The sequence below is a fragment of the Jaculus jaculus genome, chromosome 1 (genome assembly GCF_020740685.1).
Source record: "Jaculus jaculus isolate mJacJac1 chromosome 1, mJacJac1.mat.Y.cur, whole genome shotgun sequence".
Classification (NCBI taxonomy): domain Eukaryota; kingdom Metazoa; phylum Chordata; class Mammalia; order Rodentia; family Dipodidae; genus Jaculus; species Jaculus jaculus.
The window spans coordinates 161,700,087-161,725,569 of record NC_059102.1 but is presented as its reverse complement, the minus strand read 5'-3'; the positions used below and the strand labels follow the sequence as shown (position 1 = coordinate 161,725,569).

Genomic DNA, 25,483 nt, shown 5'->3' with positions numbered 1-25,483 from the left:
CCGCGTCCCCCACTGCCCCGCGGCCCCGGTCCCGGCCGCACCGCCCGTGTTCCTCGAGTCTCGTGGGCCATGCCCAGCTGGCCCTAAGCGCGGGCCTGGGGGGCGTCCCCTTGCGCCCGGACCCCGCGCTGGCGCCCCCCGGGCCGCCGCCCGGCGCGGGGGCCATGGCGTTCACCTTCGCCGCGTTCTGCTACATGCTCACCCTGGTGCTGTGCGCCTCCCTCATCTTCTTTGTCATCTGGCACGTAAGGCTGGGCTCAGGCTGAAGGGCGGGGGGGCTGGGGGCTCACCGAGCTGGAGGGGTCTGGGGCGCAAGGTCTTAAAACCGGGGAAACTTGGAAGCTCCTTTCCGCTATCCCCCACCCATTGGTTTCTATTCGCCCCCATTAACACCCTCCCGTTGTTGGCATCCTTCCCGTGAGGGGGGCCTTCATCGGCCGCCCCCGCCTGTCTGTGGGCATGTCAGTAGGTCCCAGGCCCTCCTTCTCTGCCCCATCCAGTCGTGGGGTAGGAAGCGGAATTCTTGCTCCTGCCCTCCCCCTTCCAATCCAGCCGCCCCCGTTTGTCCATCCAGCAGTTTGTCTGTCTGCTGTCTCCCCCCCATCCTTCTGTGGGTTTTTCCAGCCTGAGTGATGGAGCTGGTTGCTATGGCAACTGCATCTGTTTACAGGACCCGCATATCTTGGAGGAAACCATTAACCCTTTCCCGTGCCAGGACCCCCCCCCCCAATCACCAAGCAGGGGTGGGTTCTAGGGAGCTCCAGGAACCTAGCCCCAGGGAATCTCGCTTTGGGTATCCTGCCCCCAGCTTCCCTCTTATTCCTTCCCCCACATTCTGTCGTTCATGTCACCTCTTGGTCTGCCCTCACCGGGGCCTAGCCTCGCACCTGGTTCTTCAGAATGTCCCTTTCCCATCCCTCATCTTGATGGCTTCTCCCTAGAGGGAATTCCTTTCCCTCATTCTCTGAAAGGCCTCCTGGACCTAACCACTTTTCCCCTCGCTACAGAACTATAAGCCTGTGTTGGAGGTCCTAACCCCACTTTACAGCCTGCCTTCCACCTCTACCCTCTGAGATTTCTGCCCCACTCGTATCCCCCTCCCCCAGGCTTCCGTTGCAGCCTCTAGCACCCTTGGCTCACACCTTCTGCACACAGCTCCCTGGTCTTCATCGAACTCTTTGGAGGTCCTCATATATGGCTCTAGGCTCTCTTTCCCTCCCTTTAAACTTACCTTTCTTCCTTCCTTCCCTCCCATTGCCTTACCTACTACCTCTTCCCTGCTCTCCCTGCTTCCTTTTCTTTTCCTGAGACTTGCTGCCTTCTCCATGGTTCTCCCTGAACTCCACTCATCTCTCCGTCCCCCTCCTCTTTCACACCTGCTGTTCCTCAGTCCTCACAGGTACCTCTATAAACACGCACTTTATCTCTAGCCCTGCTTTTGCTCTTTGGCTCTCAGTTGGTTTTTCCTTTTTTCTCCCCCTTGTTCTATTTCACTTCCCTTCTTCCATTCCACATCCATTGTGATTTGGGCTTCCTGTCCTATGCCTGGAGACTTGGAACAGTCCTGTGGAATGGGACAGGGCATCGTGGGTCCTAAGGACTGGAAGGAGTAGGGGTTGGCATACAGACGGGAATAAAGGGCTCACCAGCTCCTGGAATTCAAAAAGCCCCCTTTCAGACCTCTCCCTCCTCATGAGCACCTACTGTCCCTGACAGGGTCCTTGGCTTTAAGTAATTTTCAGAGAAGCCCTCTAACACAGCTGTGATGTACGCAGGCTGGGCGGTTAGGAGGAGTCAGGCTGCATAAAACCCAGATTCTGCCCTTGTGGAGTGCCAAGGCTGGGACTAAGCTGTAGAGGGAAACCTTTGGACACTAAACCATCTTTACAGAGCCCCTACTACATGTACTGCACTGTGTTTGCTCAGCCTTTTAGCTGAGTGCTCTTAGCAAGTCATTTGCCCTGAGCCTGTTTCCTCATCTGTAACTAGGATTAACATCAGTACCCAGAGGGAGGTCTGTGAAGGGAGTGGGGTCTGTGAAGGGAGTGGGGGAGAGGGGGAGGAGGAGATCCAGTCCTGAATTCAAAGCAGGTAAGAAGTAGAACCTTCTGGGACAGGACCCTAGATCCCACCCCAATGCTGAACCCATGCCTCACTGGTTGCTAGGTAACCCTGGGGGTGAGTGACGTGTGTCAGCTGTCACAGTAGGGTAATGTTTGTTCCAGGAGGGGAGTAGTTGGGGGGGGGGAGCTGAGTCAGCACCAGGCTGTCTGGGGGGTGGGAGGCGCGACACCCGCTGCCTGCTGGTGGTGCCAGCTCAGGGGCAGACAGAAGGCACCCTTCCGCCCCTGCTGGACCCTTTTGCTGTGCCTATCCAGCGGGTGGCTGCCCAGAGTCAATGAGGAGTTGGGGGAGAGGCTCCAGATGGCCCCAACTCCCTCCAGGAAGCCCATGTTCTTTCCCTCTGCACCGTCTGGGGTCTGGGATGCTTGGGGGTGGTGGGCCTGCTGCCTCATCCTAGGGCTAGAAGGGAAGGGAGGAGATCCCTCCTCCAGCAGGCTCCTCTGCATGCCTGCCTCTCTCCCCACCCCAAACCAGTTCACCTGTCAGGTGCTTCCAGTTCCGTGCCATCATCCTCTCTAACAGTTATTCACTCAGGAGTTTCCCTACTTGTGGACAGTGTCACTCTTCCCCCCCAAACCATGCTGCAACAGAGTGCACCTTGGGCCCATTTATCTTCACTCCTGTACCATGCAAGCCTTTTGGAGCTTAGCTCCTAGAGAGCTCTGGAATTCACCCACACCTCCATTTCTATGGCCACCCTTCTCACTTAAGACTGCCATGAGCTTATCCCTGGTCAATCCAACATTCTTAATGATCAGACCTGAGTAAGACAAAGTGGTTAGTACTTTTAACTGTGTTAGAAACCCCGTTTATTACTAACTAGTTGTGTGGCTGCCTTGGACAAGACTTCTCAGTTTTCTCATTTTTAAGTCAGAAGTGAAAATACTAGTACTTAAATCATTAGAGTTTTACAAGCACTCAATGCCTGCATGTGGATGTCTTGGCTATGATTGTTAGTTTGTATCCCCACCAATCCTAAGCCATAAGGTTGACTGCCCCATTTTGCTGTTCTAATAGCCCTCCATGGCTCTCCCATCACTCTTATGTTAGAGCCAAAACTGGTTGGCTTCACAGGACGTCCATGTTTGACTCTGCTGACCTCCACCCATCATTCACTATTCCCTCCTTTCTCCCCACTCTCCTCTCACTCAAAGGAACCTGCAGCTTCCTGAATATTCTTTCTACACTTTGTGCCTTTCTATCTGCTATTCCTGCCTAAACTATATTTCTCCCACTTGCTCAACAAAGTTATCCTGAATCCCACTAGCCCCAAATGGGCTCCTGCCTTTGTCCTTCAGCCCTAATTGCCTGGAAATTAGTTCAGAGCTCTCCCCCGCATCCCCAGTCTAGACTTCTCAAGGAGAGACTAAAATCCAAGCCTCCAAGGTGCCTATACTCAACAGGGCCTGGCAGAGGCAGGCCATGCCTTGAGATGTATGAGACTGGAGCATAGTGACCATGAGCCCAAACTGGGCATCAAAACATTAGGATTCCATTCTAGACTGCTGCATGACCTTGGGACTCAGTTTCTCCACTTTGCAATGAGCTCCGTCTGGTCAGGTCCCCATGTATAAAAGCCCTATCTCACGGAAGGAAGGGTGCGGGGATCTACAGCTGCTGTCCCAACCCTGACGGGCACATGCCCCTCCTTCAGATCATAGCCTTTGACGAGCTACGGACTGACTTCAAGAACCCCATTGACCAGGGGAACCCAGCGCGGGCAGTAAGTGATACATGTGCTGTGCCGAGGTGTGTCCGTCCGTCTGTCTTTCCATCTGTCATGGGCAGAGGGTGGGAGGGGGGATCGGGAAAACCAGAGTGTGGGGGGGGGGGCGGTCCTACCCTTTCCTCTGTCCCCGCCCCCAGCTAACACCTGGCGCGAGGCTCTGGGCTCGGGTTCCTCCTGGCAGGGCGACCGTTGCCAGGCTCTGGGCCGTTGCCGTGGAGACGCGGGTGAAGGCCCCCTCCATGGTGACAGTCGCCATGGGGACGGCGCGGCTTCTTTCCTGCCGCTCATTAGACACCACAGAGTGCTCTGGCGCCCCCAGGCGGCTGCATGGGGAGGAGCGGGCAGCCCCAGTGGCTGCTCCTCGGCCTCCCGCATCTTGGCCCTTTATTTCCCCCACAGCGCGAGCGGTTAAAAAACATCGAGCGCATCTGCTGTCTCCTGAGGAAGGTCAGTGTCAGGGTGGAGATGCAGGGGCCTCATAGGTAGCCATGCCCCCACTCTCGCTATGCTCCACCGCCGGGCCTTCCTCTTCTTTGGGTGTTTGGCCCACTTTGCTACCCAGAAGAATGTGGGACGCCTAGCAGCCTTTTCACTCTGTCTACAGTGGGCTGGCACCTCCCAAACCCCAGCTCCCCTATGTGCCATTGAAACTTAGGTCTGTCTGGCACCAGGCCACTGACTTTCTACCCTCACTCCTTCAGCTGGTGGTTCCGGAATACTCCATCCACGGCCTCTTCTGTCTGATGTTTCTGTGTGCAGCAGAGTGGGTGACCCTGGGCCTCAACATCCCCCTCCTCTTCTATCACCTTTGGAGGTGAGGGCAGCAGCTGCCTGGGGGAGGCTGACATGAGGGTGGGGCAGGATGGAATGGGACCTTGGCTGGGGCACTCAAGCCTTCCTCACCCCAGGTACTTCCACCGTCCTGCGGATGGCTCTGAGGTCATGTATGATGCGGTCTCCATCATGAATGCTGACATCCTCAACTACTGCCAGAAGGAGTCCTGGTGCAAACTCGCCTTCTACCTGCTCTCCTTCTTCTATTACTTATACAGGTGAGGTCCCCGCCACAGCAGTTGGAACGCAGACAAAGGGGTATTCCCAGACATCATGCTCCCAATCTCAAGTCCCTGCCTTTGCCCTTGAGGACTAAGCTATACAGGGTGTGATGGGAGGGTGGCAGACTTGTTCAGAACTCAAGGTTCACAGCCTCATCTTCCCACAGTATGGTTTATACGTTGGTGAGTTTCTAAGGGGGAAGCCGGCCAGGGAGCAAGCCCAGAACGGACCGGACGCCTGTGCACCCCCAGCCCTGCCCCTCTGGCCACAGAGGCCTCAGTCCTGAGGGAGGGGGCACTGGTGCCCCCCCAACTCTTCACCCCCCAAACTGCTGCTGCGGGGACCCTCCCGCCTTCAGAGCCCCTTCCTTTCAGACTAGGGCCAGGCAGAGCTCTAAACCCAGGCAGGGACCCTTCTGCCAGCCTGTAGCTAGGCATGGCACTGGGTCCAGGAAGGGGTGGGACTTCTGGTCATGTCCATTTCAGGGGAAACTCGGGCCCTGCCACCAAGCAAAGCTTGACCCTGGAAATTCTGGGCTGCCCCCCTAAGCCCCTAACCTGAGGCTCCCCCTGCAGGTGAGGGGGCACCCATGCCAGGAATGAGCAGGCTCAACAAGGGGGCAGCCCCACCCCTAGTCTGCCCTCCTCCTCCCCCCAGGCTCTCTCCAGCCCTGTCTATTTGTCCCAGCCCCAGCCACCCTGTCTCTTGGACCTATTTTCTATGTCGCCCGGAGGAGTCCGGCACCCCCTCCCCGGCCATTTGTGACAAAAGATGAATAAACTACTGCAAACACATGGTCCCCAGTTCTGCTCCTGAAAGGCTCAAAGAGATGAGGGTGAGATGTAATACTGTGAAGAAGACAGTCTGGAGCTCAACCCCCAGCACAGCTAGTCTTGTCCCTGGACCCCTTTATGGATCTGAGACCTTCAAGTCTCCTTGGGAGCCTGCCCTTCTAGTCTCCCTTTGCAGCGGGTCTGCAGCAATCTTAACTGCCTTTCAAGTCGGTATCAAGGTCACCACTTCTAGGAAGCCTTCTCTAGACAGCTCCAAGGCAGGTCTATCAAGCAAAGCAGAGACTCAAAGGTATTTATAGCTTCCCCTTGGGTTCCAAGAATGAGCATCAAGTCAAGTCAAAGAAACCAAATATTCAATGTATCGAAAAGCCAGGGGCAGAGGTTACCGGACCAGGTGGAAGGTCAGCCAGTATATGATAAGGGGCTGGAAGGCCGCAGCTCCCAGAGTCAGGTAAAGCTGGACACGCTGCCGAGGGGCTGGTCCCCCCATGGTCTCAGGGCCCAGGGCTGCTGTCCGCAGAGAGCGCACCTGGAAGAAAGGAGTGCTGAGGCTGGGCCGGAAAGGAAGGTTGTCCTGAGCTTGGACCCAAGGGTGGAGACAGAAGAGAGAGTCCCAGACTCACAATGAAGTACATGAGCGCAGATGAGGTCCAGGCCAGGGCCACGTAGTAGCCATCACTGCCAAATAGCAGCCCTGTGAGCACACTGAGGATCATTCTGTAGGGGAGGGCAGGCTGGTGATTCCGAGGTTCAGACCTGAGACTGGCCCTACTACCAGAGCCCAGAGTCAAGTCCCCCATCCCCATGACTCTCAAGCTGTCAGGACCCAAAAGACCCATACTCAGAAGCTAGAAGGCCCAGAAATCAGGCCCATTCCTCCCTTGGGCTCCCAGGATGAATGTCATAATCCCCAAACTCCTTAAAGTCATTCAGGCTTAGGGGGACACTGCTGAAAACAGCCATGCCTCCTACAGTAGAACTAGAAGCCGAGAGGGAGGGAACAGAGATGACCAGGGTCATACTAGAAGGCTACAAGTATGCAGGCTCCAAAGCCAGGGCCATAGGACCCTTCTCCAAGCCCCTCCCCTCAGCCCATCAACACTCACCCCACATATTTGTAGCCGCTGTAGGCCAGCAGGTGGAAGGTACTCAAGTCATTGTGCACAGTAGCCAGGTAGAGGCCCAGGAACAGGGCAAGCACCTCCATCACCACCCACACCAGTGCTGTACTCGCACACAGGCCCAGCACCTCTGGGGAGAACCTGAAGCCATGTAGAGGACAGGTCAGAACATGCCATCCTATGGCAGAGGTGGGGTGAGAGGCAGCAGGGGGTGGGCTGGGACCTGGCACAGATCCCCTGTGGAGGCCAGGGGCAGGGGAAAGCCAGGACGGAGGGCAAGGGAGTTTGACACCAACCTTTGCTGAAGGCCAAGTGCCATCCCAGCCAGCAGCACATAGGTGATGAAGGCCATGGCTGCCAAGAGTGAAAAGGAGGCAGGTCACCCTAGCTTCTTCACCCAGAGCCTATTAAATCCCAGCTTCCCCCACTCTTCCCTTGCTGGTCCAATCTTCATATATGGCTTCCTAACACCCTGTCCAGATGCATTTCCCAGACCACCCTCTCCTTGACTGAACATCATCCCTAGTATCTCAGAAATTGCACCATGGGCCAAAGTCACTGCTCATCCTGGGCAGGGACCAGTCTGATTTCTGGCAAGACTGTGGGATCAAAAAAGCAGAATCGGTGGATAATACAGGTTGTCACTAGAGTCCAGGGCCACAGGGGGATAGCTGCCCCTCATCTAGAAATTTGAAGTCTGGCCACTGGCACTGGCTACAGGTCCCTGACCAACTCAGCAGTTTCACTGGAGCTCAGAGCCATGCGGAACCCAGGCTTCAAGCAGCAATTTCAACTCAGCTTCATTTTCTGCCCACACTGAGGCACCAGATTGATGTGCCCACCAAAGGGTACAATGTCTAAACTCAGGAAATCAACTGTCAACCTGCAGGCTGTGTGACCCTGAAGTCCTTATGAGCCCTGCTTTCAGTATTTAATGAAGGGATGACAGTGACCACAAGAGGAATGAAGGACAGAAGAGCCTGAGCAGGCTGTCCAACTCCTCTGGAGGTGGCCCCTGGCACATCTGCCTTCCCTCCATGTGTCTACTCGGAGCCTTGCTCTGTACAGCCAACAAGTCAGAGAAGAATCAGCTGCAGAGGCCATGGAGTCAGATAGCTGTGGGTACCCAGAAGAGAATGCACACTTGCTCCAGGGGTCAGGCTTCCGGGAGGAGGGGATGCTACAGCAGGCCTCAGAGGATAGGCAATATCGAGAGCAGCAGTTCATATTTCCTGTGTGGTGTGTTTCTTACATGCCAGGGGTGATGCACATGATCACCTCTGGACTCTCCTTTGAGGTAGAGGCTGTTATTATTCCTGCTTTACTAGAGGCTGAAAAAATGAGCCTAAAGTCTCATGGCTACAAGTGGCTAGACAGAGTATAAACCAGGCCAGGGAGAGAGAGACCAAATGAAGAGGTAGGAAGGTCACAAAAGTTGTTGTGGGGACACTGAAGGCACATTCAGAAAGCTCCCCATTAATCACCCTGTGTGGCTGGTAGACACAGGAAGAAGTACCAGGGACATATTGTTGGATCAACAGTTAAGCCTCTCTTCCCAATCATGCCTCAAGGCACAAGTCCCTTGTGTCCCCAAGCAGAGAGGTAAAGACACTCACTGGGGATATAGAGGTCAGGGGCGTTGAGGTCTTGCCGCGGGGGCAGAGGCACATCACGACTGTACTGCACTTCCCAGTTCTGGCAGTGGCAAAGTACCCGGGTCAGCAGGAGCAGAGGAGAGAAGAGAGAAGGGGGTTGAAGTCTTCAGGGCCAGGCTATGGGAGAAGGGCATGAGGAAGGCTTGCCAGTCACCTGGTAAGAATCTCACCTGGTGTGTGTAGGGGAAGACCAGCAGCCCTAGCTTCTTGGCCACATAGGCTGTGTCCACAGCAAAAAAATACTTGAGTTTGTTCACAGACACAAAACGGTGCAGCTGGAAGGAGAAAGAGGAGACTGGGTGAGCGTCACTGTGCTCCTCTGTGCTCCTTCGGGGTGGCTGCTAGTGAGGATCAAGTGGGAATTCCATGGCACTTTGCCCTAGCCAGAAGTCCTGCCACCCTTTCCCTGGGGGCAGGTCACACCTCCTTGTGCATCATATCCTTCCCTTGGGATGCAATGGAGCTGCCATAGGCCATAGCCATGTTCGCCATTGGGTCCCCAAGCAAGTGGTTGACACTGAAGGCTACGTCGGCTCCTGGAGCTGGGTATGCCCCTGACTGACTGGAATAACCACCACTTGTGTCATCAAAAAGAGGAGGGGGATCTGGAGCTGCTCGGGTCCTGTGTTTGGAACCTGTAGATGGAGGTATCAGAGTAAATGACAGAAATATCAAGCAAGAAGCTCAAAACTCTGCCCCTTCTCCTTCCCCTGGATGAGAAGTTATACATGGGTTCTAGAGGCATCAAGCAATCGGTGAAGAAGAGTTGGACAGCTAATTCAGATTTTTTTAAAATCTCTAATGAGAAATCCTTTGCTACACGAAAGCAAAGGAAATGCGCGTGGAAGGTTTCTGGGAGCCTCTCAAGGGAAGTGATCCTTGAACCAAGCTCTGGAGAGTAAGCAAAAGTTTGCCTGGGGAAGATCGTTAGGGGAGCAACCCTTTGTGAACACGTCTGAAAGGTGACACTGGATACCCGGAGAGCCTGAGCAGTGGTCAGTGACGCTGCCAGAGTCCTAACAAGGAAAGAAAATGCCGGAGGCGAACCCGTTCTCGCAAGATCAGACGTGGTGATGCCAGCTTGTGCTATCACCGCCTGATCTCAGAATTGGCCAGAAAGGACGAAGTCCGGGACGCGTTGCAGTGTTGCGAAGCAGGGACCCGAGTGACACCGTCCCCTTCCCTCCCCCCACCCGGCCCTGGACCGCGATCTCCGCCGATCCTCTCCCGGTGGATGAGCCGGCCGCGCAGTCAACTTTGCTGGGGGGGGGGGGGGCAGGCCTGCCCCGCCCTCCCCACTCCACACGCACCGTGGGCTCCGTAGCCCGAGTGGTAAGCCATGGCCGCGACGTTCGCTCTCCCAAAGGGTCAGCTGCGCGGCCTCGTGGGTACGAATACTAGTAAAACAGCTGCTGCTTTCGCCCAGCACCGACCGAAGTTAGCCGACAGCCCGACACGTCCTGGGGCTGGCCGATTGCGGCCGCCATGTCAGTGACGTCGTACTCCGCCGCCTTCCATTGGCTCTTCGGCGGAGCGGGTCGCCCTTCCCTTCTCTCAATTGGCTACTGGAGAGCGCTCGCTAAAGCGGATTCGGCCGTGGCCGACTTCCGGGAGAGGAGTGGGCGGAGCGAATCCAGGCGCTCGGGGATTGACTAGGAGGCTAGCTACATCACGGCCCCAGCAGCCAATAGGTGGGAAGGGGGTGTGAATTCTTTCCGCGTCTGCGCCGTAGGGCATTCGACGCGCGCTGCCACGACTGCACCAGTGGGCACGGCAGGGCAGCAGGAGACTGGAGTCGAGTTCGTGGCCACAAACCTTCGCTAGCGGAATTATGCCAAGAGGGAATGGGGTGGTCGAGTTCTGACCAGTAAAGACCCCTGCTCATTTTTGGTTCATTTCCCCCTCATCCTCCATTTCACCCAGTCTTGGAGCGGAGCCCCTGGCCCGCCAGGATATGGTTGTGTTGGCTGAGCCAGGTAACGACAGCGCGGTCAAGAAATCCAGAATACTGATTCCTCCTCCCGCCTCCCACGCCTCTCCGCGGGTGCTGTCCGTGGTCTGGTGCTGAAAATGCCCTTCTGCCTCTGCCGCCATCCTGCCACAGACCCATGAGGGCCTCTGCTGGAAGGGCTTGGGATCGCGATCCGTGTACACACACACACACACACACACACACACACACACAGAAAGAGAGAGAAAGACAGAGAGGGAGGGAGGGAGAAAGAGAGAGAGGATAGAAATGAGAGGAGAGGCGATCCCAAGTTCTGGAGTTCGAATGATTAGATGGGGCAGGATCCTCCTGCTGCTGCTGCTGCTACTCTGGGCCTGTCCAATCGAGTCCGGTGATCAGCCTAAATAGGGGCAGAGGTGTGCTGATCTTTAAACTGAAGCTGCTCTCGAAACTCCTGAGTCATCGCTGGTCCTGTGATCTCGAAGTGAGGCCTTCTAGCCTCACTCCTAGTCTCTAGGGCTCCTTCCTCTCCACCCAGGTTGTGACCTCGCTCACTCTCACTATGTCCTCGAGAGCCTCCTCACAGACCTTGGGCCCCTGGGAGCACGTTCACACCCTCTGAGACTTGCAGCGAATTAGCTACCCAGTGTCCAGTTACATAGGTGACTTTGCTGATCCCCAAACTCAGTCCACGTGGTCCAGCTGCTGCTTTTAACCCTTTCTCTCATACTCATGTGTCCCAAACTGTTAAGTCAGTTTAGCTCTGATAGAGGGACAAAGGAACAGAACTGACCTGGACTGGGGCAGAGGCTAGAGTTTGGGTTTTCATCTCTTTTTGGGCTAGAATTTCCCCCAATATAGGTTCCATGAGGATTGGGCCTGTGTCATTCTCCATTCCCTACCCTTCTCTTCCCAGAGCCAACCACGCACTACACATAGAGAAACTCAATAAATATCTGAGCCAAATAAATTAAATGGGAATACCTAGTCCTTTCTTCCCTGTTTCTTAGTTATGTCTTCTTTGAATGGGCATGGATTTTAAGGAGTTTCCCTTTGTTAAAACACGCACATGAATAACCCGCCAGCATGGCAGCTACTTATCCTTGTGATGGTCTAGGTCGGAGACAAAGCCCAGACCCAGGCATAAGTGTGAGGAAGAGAGTCCCCTGAGGGGCCAGGAGCAGCATGGGGGGCGGGCTCATGGGCCTGGGAGAGGACTATCCCATACAGGACATATCTCACTTACCCTATGGCCCGAGCCTGCTTGTGAATTGGATCCAGCACTTTCCCGTTCCCATTTCTCAGATGGGAAAACTGAGTTTGAGGGTGAAGAGTGCAGGCCCAAGGTCATGCAGCTTTGGGTCTCTGGTGTCCTCTCCCCCAGTCGGACTACCCTAGCCCGATCCCAGTGGATTAAGAGTCATCCTGTTTTTTTTCTGAGCTGTAACTGCGAAGCCTGTTGGAGGTGGAGTCTGAGTGGGCTTGACGCTGGGTTTACCGGGTAAAGAAGGGACTGGAGGAAGGCAGTGCGCCCACCCACCGTGAGATTCACCCTCCTCATTGAACTGCTGGGGAAACTCGGGCACCACTGAGCAAGGACTCGCCCAAGGTCGCCAGCGCGAGCGCAGCGGGAGGAGAAGCCAGGCGTCCGGCTGCCCGGGCTGGGCTTCTCATAGGCGGGGGCACCCTCGGTGCCAGGCGCGGCCGGCGGCGCCGCCGGTGCAGCGGGGGCGGGGTCAGCGGAGGGCGGGGCGCCGGGCGCCGGGCCCGAGACAGCCAACGCCGCCGCCGCCGCCGCGTTCGGACTGGGGCTCGGCGCACTCGCCCGCGGCCGCCGAGCCCAGCGGACGCCCCTCGGGGCCGTGCCACGGTCCTCGGCACTCCCTCTTATCATGCCCGGGGCCCGGGCCCGGGCCGCCCGAGCAGCCAGGACACCATGCCCGAGGGCGGCGATGGTTCCGGCGGGGAGATGCCCCCGCTCGTCGCGGACGGCGAGCCGCTGCGAGAAGAGGTACCGACGCCGTGTGATGGGGCCCGAGACCAGGGCTGGAGCGAGGTGAAGGGGACAGGAAGAGGGGCGACCCCTGGAGAGCGGCCGAGGAGGAAAGTCCTGCTGCCCCATAGGGCAATGACGTCATTGGGGCCAGCTGTCTTGTCTTGAAGGGTCGCGACTTCAGTGTCCGCGTGGGCCAGGGGTGGGACGGCCGGGCGAGAGTGTGGGGGCGACTGCCACCCTCGACGCCCCCTCAACCATCCTAGCCCGTCCTGTGACGTCAGCACCTGCACTCCCCTCCCCCGCCACCACGATTCCTCTTTCTGCAGCGAAGCCCGGGATGGCGCCCCCCCGCCCCCCCCCACACCGCTAGGGGCACCGGGTTAGGCCCCCACCCCTGGCCCAACAGCTCACGAGGTGCCTGGTGGTGCCTGCAATGCAGCAGCGGTGGCAAGGACTAGGGATGGGGGAGGAAAGAAGGGAAGAGAAGGGAGTGGCCTCTGGTACCCCTTCTTCTTCCCCTGGTGAGAACTGAAGGACAGGACTACCGCTTGGGATTCGCAGGACTGTCCTTCAGCCCTAGCTCATAAGGTGTGCCCGAGTGTGGGGTGATAGGTGGTGATGTGAGCACTAGGGTGGTGAAAAGGTTTCTGTGCGTGAGAGTAGATATAGGAGACTGTGGTTGTGAGTGAGTGTGTGTGTGGGTGTGTGAAAATGAGAGAGAAAATATGCGGGTATGTGTGTTTCCTGCACCATCGGTGGGACCTGTGTGTCCTGTAATCAGGTGGGGGTCTGGAGGACCCCTTGCCTTGGGTATTCACTCCGGGGGGGCGTGGGTGTTCATGAATGACTGTGTCTTGTGGTAGGAGGGCCTTTCCAGTGTGAAATGGGGTGTGGATGTGGGTGTCAGGTTGCTGTAGACGAGGGATGTGGTCAGACGAGGATCTGGTGTGTCAGAGTGTTAACATGTATGTGCATGTATGTCCTATGGTAAAGGGATCTGGTGTGTGTGCGTGTGTCTGTCCCCAGGGGTCATGGGTTTTGTGCTTCAGGAACAAGGGAGGGTCTGGATGAACAGGCAGTATGTTCCTCAGTGGTGAACATGTGTTGGGGTGGTGGATGCTTGGGCCTGTGCACCTGGCAGAATTCACCTGTGCTTGGTGCACAGTTGGAGCAGGCTGCCCTGGGTGGGACTGAGGGAGTCTTTTTGAGGATTCAAAGAGATCACATCTCTTTCCCTTCCTATTTCCACTCCCTTCTCTCTCCATAGACACCTGGGACCGAGGTGGCCAGGGTGGCAGCTCTACTATGGAGGATGTACCAAGCCTTGTAGAGCAAAGAGTGGCCCCACTGCCCAGCAGCTGTGTACCCCCATCCACTCTCGCAGCACAAATGGGGAGGTGGAGGGTGGCCTTCCATCTGCTCCCAGTCTTGAGACTCACGCCTCCCCTTTCCTAGCTCTCGCTCTCTCTCCCTCTCTCTCTCTCTCTCTCTCTCTCTCTCTCTCTCTCTCTCTCTCTCTCTTGTTGACTTAACAGCCTCTCTCAAGTCTCCTGCTGGCCCTAGTGAAACAAGGGGCCAGTGGGAGATGCGGGGTGAAGGAAGACAGTGCTGATTCCTATGGCCAGATCCCGTGCTAAGGTCTTCCCACATGTGATCTCTTTAAATCCTCAACAACCAGGTACAGGTGAGGAAGCTGAAGGCCAGAGTGGGTGAAAGGCCTGCCCAGGTCACACTGTGAGTGAAGGAGCTAGCACCCAGTGAATGCCGTGCAGCTGAGTTCAAAAGCCCATCCTTCAGCCTTTCCCACGCCTGTGAGGCCCCCTGCCACTGGGCCTCCCAGACCACCAGGACCACAATCAAGACCCAGAGATGTGGCCAAGTGCATGCAGCAAATCAGAAGCACAGTGGGGACCACCAGGACTTAGATTTCTCAGTAGCCAGAATGGGGATTTGTTTCTTCTCACAATAGGACAGATCTGTTGTGTCCCTGGGGTGAGAGGGGCTCCTGGCTGAGCAACTGCAGGGTACAGCAAGAGACAGGTTTGAAGCAGGTAGGTGGGGGGAAGGGGGTCCCATCATGGCACTGTGAGCTATTAGAAATGCAAGACTCAGCTGGGTATGGTGGTACACGACTTAAATCCCCCCACTGGGGAGGCAGAGATAGGAGGATCACTGTGAGTTTGAGGCTACCCTGAAACTACATAGTAAATTCCAGGTCAGCCTGGACTAGAGTGAAACCCAACCTGAAAAAAAAAAAAGGAAAGGAAAAGGGAAAAAAAAAAAAGTGAGACTTGGTACAAAGTAGGCAATCCCTCTGAGCCATGGGGTTGTCCACAACCCAAGCAGGGTTCCCCTAGGATGCCAAGGGGAGGACATGGTGCCCCTAGAAAGCCCTCCAAGCCTCAGTTCCTTCTTCTGTAAAGCAGGGATTAGGCCACCAGCTCCTTCACGGGGTTAGGCCCAGTGTACTATATACTATATACAGCCGGTGGTCCTGCGGTGACATAATGCCTACTTTCTCTCTGCCCACCCCACAGCAGCGGCCCTTGAAGCAGTCTCTGGGAGGCTCCCTGTGCCAAGAGTCTCACTGGAAGTGCCTGCTCCTCACACTCCTCATCCACGCCTGTGGGGCTGTGGTGGCCTGGTGTCGCCTGGCCACTGTACCTCGGTTGGTTCTGGGGCCTGAGGCAGCTTTGGCGCGTGGGGCCGGTGGTCCGCCACCCACCTACCCAGCCAGCCCCTGCTCCGATGGCTACCTGTACATCCCGCTGGCCTTTGTCTCCCTCCTCTACCTCCTGTACCTGGCAGAGTGCTGGCACTGTCATGTGCGGTCGTGCCAGGCGCCTCGCACTGACGCCAATACCGTGCTTGCCCTGATCCACCGGCTACAGCAGGCACCGCCCTGCGTGTGGTGGAAGGCCACCAGCTACCACTATGTGCGCCGCACACGCCAGATCACCCGCTACCGCAATGGCGATGCCTACACCACCACTCAGGTCTACCATGAGAGGGCTGACAGCCGAACGGCGAGGGGCGAGTTTGACTACTCAGCTCACGGTGTCCGGGATGTCTCCAAGGAGCTCGTGGGCCTGGCTGAGCACGCGGCCACTCGACTACGCTTCACCAAGTGCTTCAGCTTTGGCAGCGCCGAGGCCGAGGCCTCGTACCTCACGCAGAGGGCTCGCTTCTTCAGCGCCAACGAGGGCCTGGATGACTACCTGGAGGCCCGCGAGGGCATGCACCTAAAGGACGTGGACTTCCGCGAGTCCCTCATGGTCTTTGCTGACCCCCGCAGCCCACCCTGGTATGCCCGCGCCTGGGTCTTCTGGCTCGTGTCAGCAGCCACACTGTCCTGGCCACTGCGCGTGGTGGCAGCCTACGGCACAGCCCATGTGCACTACCAGGTAGAAAAGCTTTTTGGTGCCAGTTCGCCACCTCCAGGGGCCATGCCCAGTGGGCCACCGCTCTCTCGTGTGGCCACTGTGGACTTCACTGAGCTCGAGTGGCATATCTGCTCCAACCGGCAGCTGGTGCCCAGCTACTCGGAGGCTGTGGTCATGGGTGCTGGCTCAGGTGCCTACCTGCGAAGCTGCCAGCGCTGCCGCCGCTCAGTTAGCAGCAACTCGCTGCCACCTGCCAGGCCCAGTGGGCCCCGCCTGCCCTTCAGCCGCAGCCGCCTTTCGCTGGGTGCTGGGGGCCGAGCCACCCCTGGAGTCTTCCGCAGCTTGAGCGGGGGTCCCCTGGGCCGCCGAGGGGAGGATACCGAGCCCCTGGAAAGCCCTCCGTGCTACGAGGATGCTCTTTACTTCCCAGTGCTCATTGTCCATGGCGACAGTGGCTGCCGGGGGGATGGGCAAGGTGCACTCTGAGACCCCGTGGCCCCAGAGCATCCTCCTCCTCACCATCCCGCCATGGGCTTAGACACCTAAGTAAGTGTCCAAAACTGGAGGGAAAACGGACCAGCCACACACAAGGGGTGGGGGTGGGGTGTCCTTAGACTAAAATGCAGTGACTTGTGGTCATTTGTGGGGAGAGTGGTTGTCACCTAAATTGAACCTGTGATCTGTCCCCAGCATGGCTCCCCTACCACTACCATGTTCCATCCCCTGTAACAGCAGATTAGTTGGCTGGGGGGGGGGTCTTTCACACTGGACAGGGGAGGAAGTTTCTAGAAAGGTCAGGGTATGGAGGAATACTGGGTATAGCTGCCTGTCCCCTTGCCGTGACTGAAGTCCCCCATTGGAAGTCTTAAAACAATCTAGAAGCACAAAATGGTGGTCTGGGGCCATGCCCAGCTGGGCTGGCCAACCTGAAGCTGAAGAGCTGGCAGTGGCCCCTACCTGCCAAAGTTCCCCTTCTCTTCCCCTGTTCATCCCTCTTGCCTACCCTCGGGCCTCTGCTCAGGTCAAGCCCCTGATTCTCCCTGGATCCCATGGTGCAGCCCTTCAACCAGAGCCTGGTTCTCAGAGCACAGCCTTGCCCCTGTCATCCCTTCTGATCTCCTTGGTGCCCATGTGTTCTCCCTCCATCCAGCTACCCCTATGGCCCAGGATTCCTGCCCAGGGCTCTGCCACAGCCCTGGCATTCTCAATGTCCATGTCTGCCTCTGCCAGCCATGTGCACACCAAGCCTTGTTCCAATTGCTTTCCCGGGCTTCTCTGCTCTTCACCTTCCTGATGATCCACAGGATGCAAGGCCGCATGGCATCCGAGGGGCACAGACCTGGCCCTAGCCTCTTGGACGATGCCCTTGCTTTGCCCTGGAGGTCCCAGTTTCTTCTATCCATGGAGCCTGGCCAGGGGACACCATCCCTCCTGAGGGAGAGAATAGTCCCTTCCCTTCCAACTGGGGCTTCCATCCCCTCTCAGGGGCTGGTAGGGGAGGGAGGAGGTAGAGAAGATGCAGACAAAATAAAGCTATGAAATGGAAAGGCTTCACATGTGCATTCCTGAGTGGCAAGTCCATTGGGCCACACTGAGTTGGGTGCAGTGATGGGTTCTGGAAGAGGACCCAAAGGTGGGCTGTAGTGTTCCCAGAAGTAAATAAACAGAGGGGGTCCCTCTCTGCCCTGTCCAGGACCTCTGAGATGTTTTTGTATTATTACTATTTTTTTTTGTTTTGTTTTAGGTAGGGTCTCACCCTAGCCCAGGCTCACCTGGAACTCATAGCCATCCTCTTACCTCAGCTTCCTGAGTGCTAGGATTAAAAACATGTACCATCTCTCATGGGTCAGGGTTTTTGTATCATTTATTTATGCATTTTTCTCTGATGGGGCTGGAATCCAGGGCCTCACACAAAGCTAGGTAAGCACTCTGACATGTAGCTCCACCCTTAACCCTGAGACTCAACTTTGAGATGCCCTGAATAGCTGACTGATAGACCCCAGTTTTGGCGGCCTGGATCACTTGTTTTGTTTTGATTTGTTTTTCAAGGTAGGGTCTCACTCTAGCCCAACCTGACCTGGAATTCACTATGTAGTCTTCAAGGTGGCCTCAAACTCATGGTGATCCTTCTACCTCTGCCTCCCAAGTGCTGGGATTAAAGTCATATGCCACCACATCCAGCTTTTTTTTTTTTTTTTTTGTGGGGGGTGGGGAAGGCAGCAGGTATGGTCTCGTTCTAGCACAGGCTAACCTAGAACCTGGAGTTCACTATGTCATCTCAGGGTGGCCTCAAACTCACAGTGATCTTCCTACCTCTGCCTCCCCAGTGCTGTAATTAAATTCGTGTACCACCACACCCAGCTGTATTATTACTTTATTTTATTTTAAAAGTTTTTAAAGGGCTGGAGAGATAGCTTAGCAGTTAAGGTCTTTACCTGTAAAGCCAAAGGATCCCAGTTCAATTCTTTAGGACCCACATAAGCCAGTTGCACAAGGGGGCACATGCATCTGGAGTTCATTTGCAGTGGCTGGAGGCCCAGGCATTCCCATTCTCTCTCTCTCTCTCTCTCTCTCTCTGTCTCTTTTTCAAATAAACAAATCAATAAATTTAAAGGTTTTTAAAGCCTTTTTCTTTTAAGTTTTTTGAGGTAGTGTCTCACTCTAGCCCTGGTTGACCTGGAATTCACTACGTAGTCTCAGAGTGGCCATGAACTCATGGTGATCCTCTTACCTCTGCCTCCTGATTGCTGGGATTAAAGGTGTGTGCCACCACACCCAGCTATTTTAAAGTGTTTTTTTTTTTAATAAAACCTTTTATTTTTGTTTGTTTATTTATTTATTGGTTCTTCAAGGTAGAGTTTCACTCTAGTCCAGGCTGACCTGGAATTCACTATGTAGTCTCAGTGTGGCATAGAACTCATGGTGATCCTCCTACCTCTGCCTTCTGAGTACTGGGCTTAAAGGCATGCACCACCACACCCGGTTGTTTGTTTGTTTATTAGAGAGAGAATGGACACACCAGGGCCTCCAGCTGCTGCAAGTGAACTCCAGATATATGTGCCACCTTGTGAATCTGGCTTAACACGGGTTCTGGAGAATTGAAACTTGGTCCTTTGGCTTTGCAGGCAAGTGCCTTAATCGCTAAGTCATCTCTCCAGCCCTGTAATATTTTTAAGGCATTGTCCCAGTTGGTCTCTCTACCAGTCCAGCAGGAGATTCCAGTCTCTTACTTGAGAGTACAGAAGACTGAGGAAGTGCTGTCTGGTTTCCACTGTGGGGAGAAAGCTATAACCTGTGACTGAAGTAGTTCTCTTGGTGACTGACTGTTTTTATGAGCTAGGGTTTCCCTATAGCCCAGGCTGACCTGGAACTGACAGCAGTCCTCCAACCTTGGCCTCCCTAGTGCTGGGATTAGAGGCATGCACCACCACATCCAGCTCTCCTCATGCCTATTGATCACCTAGGGCAATGGGTGCTCAGCAGGTTGGGGGATAATAACCTAGAGTCAGAGTAAGGCAGCATGGGGTGCAAAGAAAGAAAACAAGGGGCAAAGGAAGAGCCTCTCTCATTGAGAATGCTCAGGAAGATACCTGGGAATAGCATCTTTGCATGGATGGCTGTTCAGGGAATCTACTCTACAAGGGCACTGGGCTGAGGGACAAGTACAGGTAGAATACACCCCTTCCCAAATGCTGACAGGAAGATACATCTCCTTAGAGAAAAAACAAGCAAACAAACCAAACAACTTTTTCTAATTTGCCCAAATGTTCTATCAGGGCTAGTGGTGGCCCTGGAAAGGTACTGAAAGCGGACAGGGCTTCCTCAAACAAAAACAGGGCAGGGGCTGGAGAGACGGCTTAGCGGTTAAGCACTTGCCTGTGAAGCCTAAGGACCCTGGTTCAAGGCTCAATTCCTCAGGACCCATATAAGCCAGACGCACATGGTGCATACATCTGGAGTTTGTTTGCAGTGGCCAGGAGCCCTGGCACACCCATTCTCTCTCTCTGTCTCTCTGTCTGTCTGTCTGCCTGTCTCTCTCTCTCTCTCTCACACACACACACAAATTGAAAGCAGCCGGGAGTGGTGGTGCACACCTTTAATCCCAGCACTCAGGAGGCTGAGGTAAGAGGATTACTGTCAGTTCAAGACCAGCCTGTGGTATAGAGTGAGTTCCAAGTCAGCTTGGACTAGAGTGAGCTCCTATCTCAAAAACAAAATTATAAGAGCTGGAAGCTGTGCTTGGCTCAAAATAAGAAAAGCTTGGCACCATGGTGGGATTCTGTAAAGCCAGCACACTAATGACAAGATGGGAGGTAGAAATAGGAGAATTTCCTGGAAGCTCATGGAAAAGACCAATAGAGCAAATCCAGAGTCAGAAACCCTGCTTCAAATGAGGCGAACTGGTGGAGACCAACCCCAAAGTTGTCTACTGACCTCCACACAAGCACTGTGATGCGTGCATCTGCACTCATACACGAATGTGCACATCACAACCTATGAATATGCACACACACACAAATAAAGGCCACCCTGAGACTACACAGTGAATTCCAGGTCAGCCTGGGCTAGAGTGAAACCCTACTTTGATTAAAAAAAAAAAAAAATGCTAGGCTTGGTGCCTCATTCCTTTAATCCCAGCACTTGGGAGGCAGAGGTAGGAGAATCACCATGAGTTCAAGGCCACCCTGAGACTACATAGTGAATTCCAGGTCAGCCTGTGGTTAAGCAAAACCCTACCTTGAACTTCCCCCCCAAAAAAGTAAAATGTTAGTATGCTTAAGCCTAAGCCACTACTTTGTTTTCTCAGTTCTATTACCAGCAACATTAACTAATTATCTGTTGTAAAGTGGCTTGAAACAGCAATAACCCTCATGCTTGCTTTCTTTTGTTTTTTTGTTTATTTTTATTTATTTATTTGAGAGCAACAGAGGGGGGGGGAGAGAATGGGCGCGTCAGGGCTTTCAGCCACTGCAAACGAACTCCAGACATGAATGCCCCTGTGTGCATCTGGATAACGTGGGTCCTGGGGAATCCAGCCTCAAACCGGGGTCCTTAGGCTTCACAGGCAAGCACTTAACCACTATGCCATCACTCCAGCTCCACCCTCATGCTTTCTTGCCTCCTATGGACCAAGAATTCAGAAAAGGCACAGTGAAGACAGCTTATCTCCACCCCACCACATGAAAGGACACTGCTGGACAGATGTCTCAGGAGCAGAGCTGAGCCGGGGCTGCAATGCTCTGAAAGCTCCTTCACTCACATGCCTGGAACTGGATGCTGGCCTAGGGCCAAGAGCCCAAGTTTCTGGACCAGCCATAAGCTGGACCAGTCACACAAGGCCTGTGTGTGTGACCTGGTCTTCTTCATGGCCTGGTGGCTGGCTGCTTGGACAAGTGTGCCCAGAGAGGAGTCACTGTATCATTTCTGACGCAGCCTCACTTTTGCCCCTTTCTTTGGTCAAAGTTATTATAAAGGCCTATCCAGTTTCAAGGAGAGGAAACATATAAGATCCCACCTCTTTTAAAAAATATTTTTAGGGCTGGAGAGATGGCTCAGCAGTTAAAGGTGCTTGCTTACGAAGCCTGATGGCCTGGGCTTGATTCCCCAGTACCCACATAAAGCCAGATGCACAAAGTGGCACATGCGTCTGGAACTCATTTGCAGTGGCAGGAGGCCCTGGTGTGTCCATACTCACTCTGTCTGCATCTTTGTCTCTGTCTGTCTGTCTGTCTCTCTCTCTCAAATAAATAAATAGGATGTGAGGGCAATCTGGCTGCAACATCTGTCACCCCCTTGATTGCCAGGGTTGATTCGACTAATCTGGCTGGCTAGGCAGGTGTCCCCTTCCTCCCTCAGCGCTGCATGAGCATCCCTCCCGAAGCTGTGCGCTCAGTTGAAGAGGACGGCCTTCCCTGAATAGAGGAGGGCTGGTCTTCTGTCAAGGGTATATGAGTAGCTGCGCTCCCTTGCTAGAACCTCCAAACAAGCTCTCAAATAAATAAATAAAAGTATTAGAGAGTATAACCATACCAGGTCCTCTTGTTACTGCAAATGAGCTCCAGATGCATGTGCCACTTTGCGCTTCTGGCTTTATGTAAGTACTGGGGAATTGAGCCTGGGCCAGCAGGATTTGCAAGGAAGCACCTTTAACCATTGAGTCATCTCCCCAGCCTCCAAGTTCCTACCGCTTTACCTGGCATGGTAGTATATATCTGTAATATCAGCATTTAGGAGGTGGAAGCAGAAGGATCAGGAGTTCAAGGTCATCCTTGGCTACACAGAGAGTTGTAGAGCAGCCTAGACCACATGAGACTCTGTCTCAAACAAATGAACAAAAAAAAAAATATATGTGGACATGATGGCACACACCTTTAGTCTCAGCACTTGAGAAGAAACTGAGGTAAGAGGATGGTCATGAGCTAAGTTCAAGACCAGCCTGGAGTGACTAAGTTCCATGTCATCTTGGGCTATAGTGAGACCCTACTTTAAAAAGAAAGAAAGAAAGAAAGAAAGAAAGAAAGAAAGAAAGAAAGAAAGAAAGAAAGAAAGAAAGAAGAAAGAAAGAAAGAAAAAGGCAGGGCTAGAGGCTAGAGAGATGGCTTAGCGGTTAAGGCGTTTGCCTGCAAAGCCAAAGAATCCTGGTTCAATTTTTTAGGATCCACGTAAGCCAGATGTGCAAGGTGGCACATGCATCTGGAGTTCGTTTGCAGTGGCTGGAGGCCCTGGCACCCTCTCCCCCGCCAAATTAATTAATTAATATTCTATAAAAGGCAGAGGTAGGAGGGCCAATGTAAGTTTGAGGCCAGCCTGAGAGAACATAGTGAATTCCAGGTCATCCTGGGCTAGAGCAAGACCCTACCTTGAAAAACTAAAAATAAAAAAAGAGTGAAAGAAAGAGGACTGGAGAGATGACTTAGCAGTTAAGGTGCTTGCTTGCAAAACCAAAGAACCCAGGTTCAACTACCCACAATCCACATAAGCCAGATGCATGTGTCTGGAGTTAATTTGCAGTGGCTGGAGGTCCTGGTGTGCCCATTTATTCTCTCTCTCTGAAATAAATAAATTAAAATGAAATATATTTTTTTAAAAAAGAAAGAAAGATGGATGGGAGGAAAAGAAAGAAATGAGCTGCCAAGCCTAATCCTGTTCCTGATTGACGTCTACCACATGGTCTGCCTTTCATGGTGCTGGCTTGAGAGAGGATTGTGGTGGTGTGTCAGAATGGACGTTCTGGGGCCACACTGACTGGCTTAGGTCATTTACTGTGGCCTTTCAGGCCTGTGGAAGATTGACTCTAGACATGAATTCCCTGGTAGTGTTCCAGCACACTAGCCTCACAATGGGCTTTTAGCCACAGAATGTGCTGGAATGGATGATGGGCAATTTTTGAGGCTGGATCTTAAGAGGACTCACAGCTTCTACCTTTGCTCCCTAGGAACCTTGAGGCCACCAAGCGGGGATGATGCCAATCTAACCACCTAACAAGCTCTGAGCCAGATAGGGAACTCAGGCCCCCAGCCAACAGCCAGCCCATGGAGGCCATCTTGGAGACTACAGCCCTGTGGATGCTGATAACCTCAGGTGAGCCACCTGGGTCGGGGGAGGATTGGAGGGGGGCAGCCAGTGAGCCACCTGGCTAATCCTAGCACAAATTGCCAACCTCCAGAATGGTAAGTAAGCAAGGACACCTTGTGGTTTTGGGTTACTAGATTTTAGGGTGATTTGTTACTTTCATCTCTCAAAGGGAAGAAAGGACCTGGAAACTTCATGTTTTAGGGATAGCTCCTGGTTTGAGTCTCCTGTTTCCCTCTCTTAGAGCCAACACCTAGCCAGAATGTTCCATTCTAAGCCCTTATCCTAAAGAGACGTGATGGAAAGGTTCAGACCCTTGTTCTAAAATCTCTAGGGGGCCTGCTTTGGGCTGGCTAAAACAACATATTAATATATTTTTATTTTCACTTATTTATTAGAGACAGAGAGAGGGGTGGGAGGAGAGAGAGAGACAGAGGAGAGAGAGAATGAGAATGAGTGCACCAGGGTCTCTAGCCACTGCAAATGAACTCCAGATGCATGCGCCACCATGTGCATCTGGTTTAAGTGGGACCTGGAGAATTGAACCTGGGTCCTTAGGCTTTGCAGGCATGTGCCTTAATGGCTAAGCCATCTCTCCAGCCCCAATTTTTTTTTTTTTCCAAGGTAGGGTTTCACTCTAGCTCAGGCTGACCTGGAATTCACTATGTAGTCTCAGGGTGGCCTTGAACTCAGTGATCCTCCTATCTCTGCCTCTCAAGTGCTGGGATTAAAGGCGTGCGCCACCACGCCCGGCCTTCCAGCCCCAATTTTTATATTTTATTAATTTGTTTGAGGGATAGAGATTGAGAATGGGTGTTCCAGGGGCTTTCCGCTGCTGGAAATAAACTCCAGACACATGCACCACCTTGTGCATCTGGCTTACCTGGGTGCTGGGGAATCAAACCCAGATCCTTTGGCTTTGTAGGCAAACGCCTTAACCACTAAACCATCTCTCTAGTCCCATATTAATATTAATAAAGACCAAATCCAAACTTTTTAAAACAATTATGAAATAGGACTGGGTATGATGGCACACACTTGTAACCCCAGCACTTTAGAGGGAGAGGCAGGAGGATCATGGGTTGAGGCTAGCTTTAGCTACATACCAAATCAAAGGCCATCCTGGGGTACATGAAATTCTGTCTCAAAAAAAAAATTATGAGCAGTCAGGCATGGTGGCGCATGCCTTTAATCCCAGCAGTCAGGAGGCAGAGGTAGGAGAATCACCATGAGTTTGAGGCCAACCTGAGACTACATAGTGAATTCCAGGTTAGTCAGGACTAGAGAGAGACCTTACCTCAAAAAAAAAAAAAAGCCGGGTGTGATGGCACACGCCTTTAATCCCAGCACTGGGAGGCAGAGGTAGGAGGATCACTATGAGTTCGAGGCCACCCTGAGACTCCATATTGAATTCCAGGTCAGCCTGGGCTAGAGTGAGACCCTACCTCAAAAGACCAAAAAAAAAAAAAAAAAAAAAAAGGACTGGAGAGTTGGCTTAATGGTTAAGGCACATGCCTGTGAAGCATAAGGACCCAGATTCGATTCTCCAGATCCCAGGTAAGCCAGATGCACATGGTGGTGCATGTGTCTGGAGTTTGTTTGCAGTGGCTGGATGCCCTGGTGTGCCCATTCTGTCTCTCTCCCTTTCTCTCTGTCTCTAATAAATAAATAAATCTTTTAAAAAATTATGAAATGAGTATATGATCATTTAGGAGCTCAATGTGGATATATACAAAATTGGTATAAATCCTTCTTAGCCTGCTTGCATCACGTGGGCTGTGCTATGGTTTAGAATGTGTTCTAAAATTAATCTTCAAACTATGTTTTGAAAAATATTTTATTTATTTATTTGTTTATTTAAGAGAGAGAGAAAGAGGCAGATAGAGAGAATGGGCATGCCATGGCCTCCAGCCTCTGCAAACCAGATGCATGTGACTATTTATGTTGCTACCCGGGAATCAAACCTGGATCATTGGGCTTTGCAGGCAAACACCTTAACCGCTTATCTGGGACTATTATTATTTTTCTTTTTCCGTTTTTTTTTTTTTTTTTTTTGAGGTAGAGTCTCATTCTAGCCCAGGCTGACCTGGAACTCACTCTAT

General features: G+C 53.5%; 3 protein-coding genes across 5 annotated transcripts; 2 read left to right on the top strand and 1 right to left on the bottom strand.

The window, feature by feature from the left end:
* The first annotated feature begins 97 nt into the window (after positions 1 to 97).
* Cnih2 (cornichon family AMPA receptor auxiliary protein 2) lies at positions 98 to 5,703 on the top strand. Of its 2 annotated transcripts, XM_004656709.3 has the most exons (6): positions 98 to 245; positions 3,779 to 3,847; positions 4,253 to 4,300; positions 4,555 to 4,667; positions 4,762 to 4,905; positions 5,076 to 5,703. In XM_004656709.3, the coding sequence occupies exons 1-6, from the start codon at positions 165 to 167 to the stop codon at positions 5,101 to 5,103; spliced, it is 483 nt and encodes a 160-aa protein (XP_004656766.1). In that variant the 5' UTR covers positions 98 to 164; the 3' UTR covers positions 5,104 to 5,703. The 2 variants fall into 2 exon arrangements, with proteins under 2 accessions (XP_004656766.1, XP_012803848.1); XM_012948394.2 differs by lacking the exon at positions 98 to 245 and having other exon boundaries at positions 3,773 to 3,873.
* Positions 5,704 to 6,034: 331 nt separating this feature from the next.
* On the bottom strand, positions 6,035 to 9,972 carry Yif1a (Yip1 interacting factor homolog A, membrane trafficking protein). 2 transcript variants are annotated; one of them, XM_004656710.2, is made up of 8 exons: positions 9,790 to 9,972; positions 8,903 to 9,114; positions 8,650 to 8,754; positions 8,441 to 8,519; positions 7,121 to 7,178; positions 6,810 to 6,965; positions 6,327 to 6,420; positions 6,035 to 6,232 (listed from the first exon to the last, which is right to left on the bottom strand). In XM_004656710.2, exons 1-8 carry the CDS (start codon positions 9,818 to 9,820, stop codon positions 6,086 to 6,088), a joined length of 882 nt encoding a protein of 293 aa, XP_004656767.1. In that variant the 5' UTR covers positions 9,821 to 9,972; the 3' UTR covers positions 6,035 to 6,085. The 2 variants fall into 2 exon arrangements, with proteins under 2 accessions (XP_004656767.1, XP_045012914.1); XM_045156979.1 differs by lacking the exon at positions 6,327 to 6,420.
* A 2,359-nt stretch (positions 9,973 to 12,331) lies between these two features.
* Positions 12,332 to 17,504, top strand: Tmem151a (transmembrane protein 151A). The gene is made up of 2 exons (XM_004656711.2): positions 12,332 to 12,441; positions 14,964 to 17,504. The coding sequence occupies exons 1-2, from the start codon at positions 12,367 to 12,369 to the stop codon at positions 16,293 to 16,295; spliced, it is 1,407 nt and encodes a 468-aa protein (XP_004656768.1). The 5' UTR covers positions 12,332 to 12,366; the 3' UTR covers positions 16,296 to 17,504.
* Positions 17,505 to 25,483: the final 7,979 nt, after the last annotated feature.